At 34.1% G+C, this 6,183-nt stretch overlaps 1 protein-coding gene across 1 annotated transcript; it reads right to left on the bottom strand.

Moving 5' to 3' along the window:
- Positions 1–2,017: 2,017 nt before the first annotated feature.
- On the bottom strand, positions 2,018–5,820 carry LOC122290203 (spermidine synthase 2-like). The gene is made up of 9 exons (XM_043097786.1): positions 5,463–5,820; positions 4,424–4,500; positions 4,142–4,264; positions 3,524–3,628; positions 3,307–3,379; positions 3,094–3,168; positions 2,773–2,968; positions 2,451–2,580; positions 2,018–2,328 (listed from the first exon to the last, which is right to left on the bottom strand). The coding sequence occupies exons 1-9, from the start codon at positions 5,743–5,745 to the stop codon at positions 2,173–2,175; spliced, it is 1,218 nt and encodes a 405-aa protein (XP_042953720.1). The 5' UTR covers positions 5,746–5,820; the 3' UTR covers positions 2,018–2,172.
- Between the last annotated feature and the right edge of the window lie 363 nt (positions 5,821–6,183).

A 6,183-nucleotide genomic window follows, 5' to 3' on the forward strand; every position in this document is an offset into this window, starting at 1 on the left:
GGATACTGCGGAAGTTTCGTTGGATGTGGCAGATAATAATTGGGAGATTAGCGACTATAATCTTACAATCCTAAATGGGATAGAACCAATTGCCTAGTGAAACGTAGAGAGTACACAATAGATAACTAGTGCTTGCTTCTTGATGTGCATGTGATTGTTAGTAATACAATTTTAAACATAGATAAGAGTTTGATGCGAGTTAGAGATCGATTGGATATGGATTACAACGTATATGCAGAAGGTGTTAAGAAATTCTTAGAGTTTGTATGCAATACAGTTGATAGTCAAGGGTGAATTAGATGCCTATGTCTAAAATGAAAGAATTTGCGATCTTATAAGATAGACTTGGTCGGAGAGCATATTTGTCAATAATATTAACCAGAGTTATACAGATTGACTTTTACTTGATAAACCATATGCAAAATTGGAACCTCAGCATGATGATGCTGACACCAATAAAGATGCACATAGGTTGGTAGTGATGACTACAACGAGAATATGGAAGAAATTCTGGGTGACATTGGTGTGGGAATGTTCATGGATGAAGATACGATGAACACATCAATTGCAAATGATGTAGGTTAGTGTGAATTATATCCAAGATGTAGAAGGCGCAATAAGTTATCCTTTACAATTATACTGCTTCATATAAAATCCATATGCCGCATATTTGTTAAGACTGTCAATATTTTACTTGAATTATTTAAAGAGATACATCCATCAGACAATATTTTGCCTCACACCTTTTATGCAGTTAGGCAATTGAAGCAAAGACTTCGATTTAATTACAATATAATCCATGCATGCAATAATGATTGTGTCATATTTTAGCGAGAGAATGAGCGTGTGAACGAGTGTCCTATGTGCCATGAATCAAGTTGGATATATGACAAGTAGAATGTGTCCCAAAACGTGGTACGCCACTTTCTATTGATACTTTGATTACAATGGTTATTTATGTCACGTGCAACGATTGTAGTGACATGACATTCATCAGCTAGAGTTAGGAATAAGCATATATTGTCACATCATGTTGACTTTCAACTCTGGACAAAGTTTGATTTAAAACACCCATGGTTTGTTGAAAAGCCTCAAAATATGCAACTTTGGTTGGCAACAAATGGGTTTAATCAGTATGTAAATATGAGTACTGGTTATAGTACTTGTCCAGTAGTACTTGTGTCATATTATTTACCAACATGGAAGTGCCTAAAAGATCCATATTTCTTGATGACTTTGCTCATTCCTAGTCTGACATTACCAAAAAATGAGATAGACGTATATTTATAGCCATTGATTGAGAAGTTGAAAGATTCATGGGAAAATGGGATTCAAACATTTGATACATCAATAGATGAATCGTTTAAGATGCATGTGACAATGTTATGGACAATAAATCATTTTTCTGCATACGGAAACTTATCAGGTTGCATGTGACAATGTTATGAACAATAAATCATTTTTCTGCATACGGAAACTTATCAGGTTGGAATACTAATGGAATGGAGGCACCCTCCACCATGCTTATCTGGGCAAAATGTATTTGTACAATTGGTGGATGTTTCTGATAATAACTTTGGGAAAAATTGATGGAAGTGGAAGCGAACTGCACATGAGTTGATTTGGACAAAGAATAACATATTTTCTTAACTGATATACTGAGGCATAGTCTTGAGGCATATTTTAACTTCAAACATAGTTTTGATGTGATGCATATTAAGAAAAATATATGTGATTGAATGTTGGGCACCCTTTGACAGGAGACCCAATTTAAAAGAAAAATTATTAGATCCTTGAGGAGGGTCAAGCACCCCCTGGCCTCATCCCTAGCTATTGGAACTTGAGGGAATTTTTTTTCCTCAAAAATTGAAGTTAAAAACAAAGGAATCGCTTAGCATCATGTTATTTGGTAATTATTTGCGAAGTAAACGTGATAATAAATTGTTATGTGGACTACATATATGGATAGCATATAAAAATCATTAATTTCTTATTTTCAAGCCAACCATTGCATATTGCAAATCAATTGGTAGTGCTAGCAAATCTAACTTTTTGAAGAATATAATCGAAACATAATCATGATGTCCGAGTTGGGTGGAGATTATTGTCGGACTGTGCAAGTCATGATGGCACAAACAATGCTAATCAAAGCAACTTGCTTCGATCGTCTGGTTAAAGATCTAGAACTTGATGATCACTATGTACAGATCTAAACGGCATTGTAGTAGTTGTTGTACCAACCCCGCCATTCATGGTGCGGCCATTAATTAGTTGGGAGTCAATCATCTTCTTAGCAAAAGATGGCAAGCAAAATGAAGCTGAATGTACCTGAAAGGGAAAAAGATCAAACCCAGTATTGTACTAGAACTTAGAAGGAGCACATGGTCGGTAAAAAGTTATATAAATGGACCCAGAAATACTTGTCCAACAATGGATCGAGGGGGACCTACCTCTGAGTTGTAAAACTTCAATGGAGTTTTTGCAACCCCATAACTCTCATTTGTGTCTATTGCGTTGATCGGAATCTTGAAGTTCACCGGCGGCCCCTCCGTGGAGCAAAGCAAGAAACCAATAACCCCACTGAAATGAAAATGATCACAATACAATCTATTAGATATATAATTAGAGTACTGAGCAAAGTTGATAGTATAAGTAACGATATATATATATATATATATCTACATTTCTTTTACAATTTTATTTCATATAAAGTTGTAAAATAATTAAAAACGAGTTATAAACTAATTATTTTTATGATGCCATTATTTATACCTGGGATATGCAGGAACAATTGTCCATGCATATTCGACCGAGCCTCTAAATATTTCTCGACATTTAGTGACAAGCATTCCAATGTCAAGGGAGCCAAACCAGATGCTCTCTGCTTGGATGCACAGTACTCCTCCTGGGATGAGTGCTTTTGCCACCAATTCAAGGAAAGAGGTTTCAAAAAGCTCATGATCATGCCCTGAATGCACATAATTATTATACATATTCATGTTGTATCAGAAAACTATACTTTTGTCAAAATAATTGATTAGAAAGGCAGAAAATTGACTCTCACAGAGAGAGAGAGAGAGAGAGAGAGAGTACTTATTGGGTCGAAGGCGTCCACAATTATTGCATCATAATTTCCAACTGCATTATTACACTGCAAAAATGCAATTCCTGCATGCATATATGCCCGGTAAAAATAAAGGGATAGCAAGCTAGCTGTTAGATACATGCATGCACAAGCACAGAGGAACCTATCTACCAGATCCAAGTTGATATTCCTTTAGAAAAGAAAAGGTGCATATTAATTACCATCAGTCACATGCAGTGAGACACGAGGATCATCGTACCCAACTGCAATATCTGGGAAAAATCGCTTATACACCTGAAAACAAATTCAAACCATAACAATACAGCTGATTATGGTAGTCCAGAATATATAAAAATATATAAAATATGGAGAGCTGTCGAGATTTATATATATATATATAGTTTAATGCATGGGAACTGATGATCGATCTGTACTTACATCAACCAACATTGAGTCTATTTCACAAATATCAATCTGCTTAACAGAAGAGTGGCGAGATATTTCTCGTAGGATACCTCCATCTCCTCCCCCAATAAGCAATACCTATCCATCGAGATGAAAATTAATGGAGTAATTAAACAGGTGCATGCATGGTCAATGCAAATTATCATTCAGTTTGTATCAATACAATATTGGAATAAGTGTTTTCTAAGGCTTCTACACTACACACCAAGCACATGATGAAATAATGTGATGTATTATAATATTCAAAGTTTAAAATTTATCTTCCAAATCAAATTATGTCATATAGATAGTGTACGATGTAGAAGCATTAGAATGGAATTGAACTTCTTAAGTATATATAAGAGAAAAGCGATACTACTCTTTATCTTAGATCTTCTTGATCTTGTTATCCCCGTCAAACTAACTGATCGTGCGACACATTTAAGTTAGTTTCACATGTTTATCGCTTAAATTTATATATATATATATATATATATATATATATTTAAATGGTACCGCATCATCGCACAAACCTTTATGACTAGAAATAATATACCTAAGATAAAGAAATGCATTTCTCATAGTAAAAAGGAATATTATCTGATCAAGTACCTTGTTTGGATTAGGAATAGAGCAAAGTGGGAGGTGGGTCATCATTTCTTGGTAAGAACATTCATCCTTCTCTGTAAGTTGTAGTGCTCCATCGAGGACAAAAACCTTGCCATAGGCCGATGACTGCATTGATCAATAATAACTATTGAGGATATTAAAATACAAGATATATAGTAGCACACATGCATGCATGCTGCTTTTGCATTATTACACAAATGATCAACTCAAAACTTGTTATTTAATTCTCACAATAAAATAAATATATATATACAACATATATACCTGGAAAACCATCATACTTTGGTATTTGGACGATCCTTGAAACAGAATTTTCTCCACTTTTAGAAAGTGTGCTTGTCCTACAATATATATATTATATATTATGGTCCATTATAGTGCAAGTAGTGGAACAAAAAAGATTCAAAGCAGAATTAATAGCTTGGCAACCTTTGCGTTGAACTGAGTAGATGACCATGATAGATCAACACGCATGCGCAAGATCATTTACAATATGTCAAGATCATCATCTTCACCAAATTATGAGTGCATGCTTACTGAATCCAAAAATAAAGAACAACCAAAATAATAATAATAACATGCTTTTTTTTCTTAAATTTGTTTGTCCATTGATTTCTTTTTTTCCTGAGATGTCTAGTAGGGCAAGACACTGACAAAACGTACTGCATCATGCGTTGTTTTTTTCTTTTTTTTTTTTTTTTTTTTTTTGGTGTATTTTATATACAGGAAATTAAGGAGTGGGATATATAGTTGATGGTGGCCGTAATTAATTAGAGGAACCACATGTATTTGCAATTTCTGATCACTAGAGCTAGCGCGCATGCACAAAAAGCTAGATTAACACCCACATGAACTACGTACGTTTGACATGCCATGGTGCAATACTTTTGGAATATCGATGGTTCGTGTACGTATGTGCGCCGCATGTTAATTTGTATATATATAGACCAAAGTCAGAAATGTACTGCAATTAATTAGAAAAATCATTAAAAAAGATACTACTATAAAGATCTAGTTAAGGTAAATTAAAGATGAAAATGGTCTAACTGATGATTAACTTTATATAATGTGTGTGTACGTGTAAGAAAACAAGAAGTTTTAACTTATAATAAGCTGTCTGAATTCGGCTGATCAAATTAGTCAGAAAGAGATCAACTAAATTTATCCAAAAACAAAGATATATATATATATATATATATAAAAGCTAATGCATAGGGAGAAATTTGAGTCTGATCATCACATATATGCATATAATAAATTCTCAGAACTTCATGATCGATGAATTGAAAGTGAAACTGATCACCTGGCCAAATTGGACAATGCTCTGCAAACCAACCAGGAATCCGTGGATGTTTAAGATCATGATCATGATCACCAGAATCTATGCTGTCCGATAATACTTGATGATGATGATCAGAAGACTGGTGAGCAGCAGAGACTCCACTTTCACCATTACAGACCACAAGAACTCCATCTTCTTTTGGCAACTTTGGGTACAAATCCATAGAGATTGAGGTAGAAACATGAATGGTAGTTGCTTCCATCTTGAGCTTGGTTTGCATATGAGTTCTCTTGGTATCTGCCATCTATATCTAATATGCTTGCATGCTTAATTTGTTTTATGGTTTGCCTTTTTATATGGCATTTACCTATTCTCCTTTCTCTCAATCGAATTAATATATATTATATATTATATATATTATATTATATATAGACACACACACTGCCCAAATTAACTGGCATTCCATGTGGCTAGCTAGATATAGAAATCTATTGGTCTCTTTGACTTAAAAAAGTAGGTCATACTCTCTCTTTGTTTTCACCCATGTGATATCTATGATGATCCAATGGATTCTACGGATCAAGGTTGGGAGACCCGACAGAAAGTTCACGTAATAAATTAACTAAATAAAACAATTTATTTGAGGCTAGTTAATTAATTCCTACTAAAATGACTATTTTTTGGTAAAATGAGTTTATAATTTTAGTTCAAAATAGTCGTTCTCATCGCAAATAACTAGTCA

The sequence above is a fragment of the Carya illinoinensis genome, chromosome 12, assembly GCF_018687715.1.
Source record: "Carya illinoinensis cultivar Pawnee chromosome 12, C.illinoinensisPawnee_v1, whole genome shotgun sequence".
Classification (NCBI taxonomy): Eukaryota; Viridiplantae; Streptophyta; class Magnoliopsida; order Fagales; family Juglandaceae; genus Carya; species Carya illinoinensis.

Bases quoted from the DNA above. Each gene is read 5' to 3' on its own strand.
- LOC122290203 (XM_043097786.1), bottom strand. From the start codon at position 5,745: ATGGCAGATACCAAGAGAACTCATATGCAAACCAAGCTCAAGATGGAA. The intron at 3,629-4,141 runs GTACTTGATCAG...CTCGATGGATAG, and splicing joins CTATTCCTAATCCAAACAAG to GTATTGCTTATTGGGGGAGG. The intron at 2,329-2,450 runs GTAGGTCCCCCT...TTTCCCTTTCAG, and splicing joins TGAAGTTTTACAACTCAGAG to GTACATTCAGCTTCATTTTG.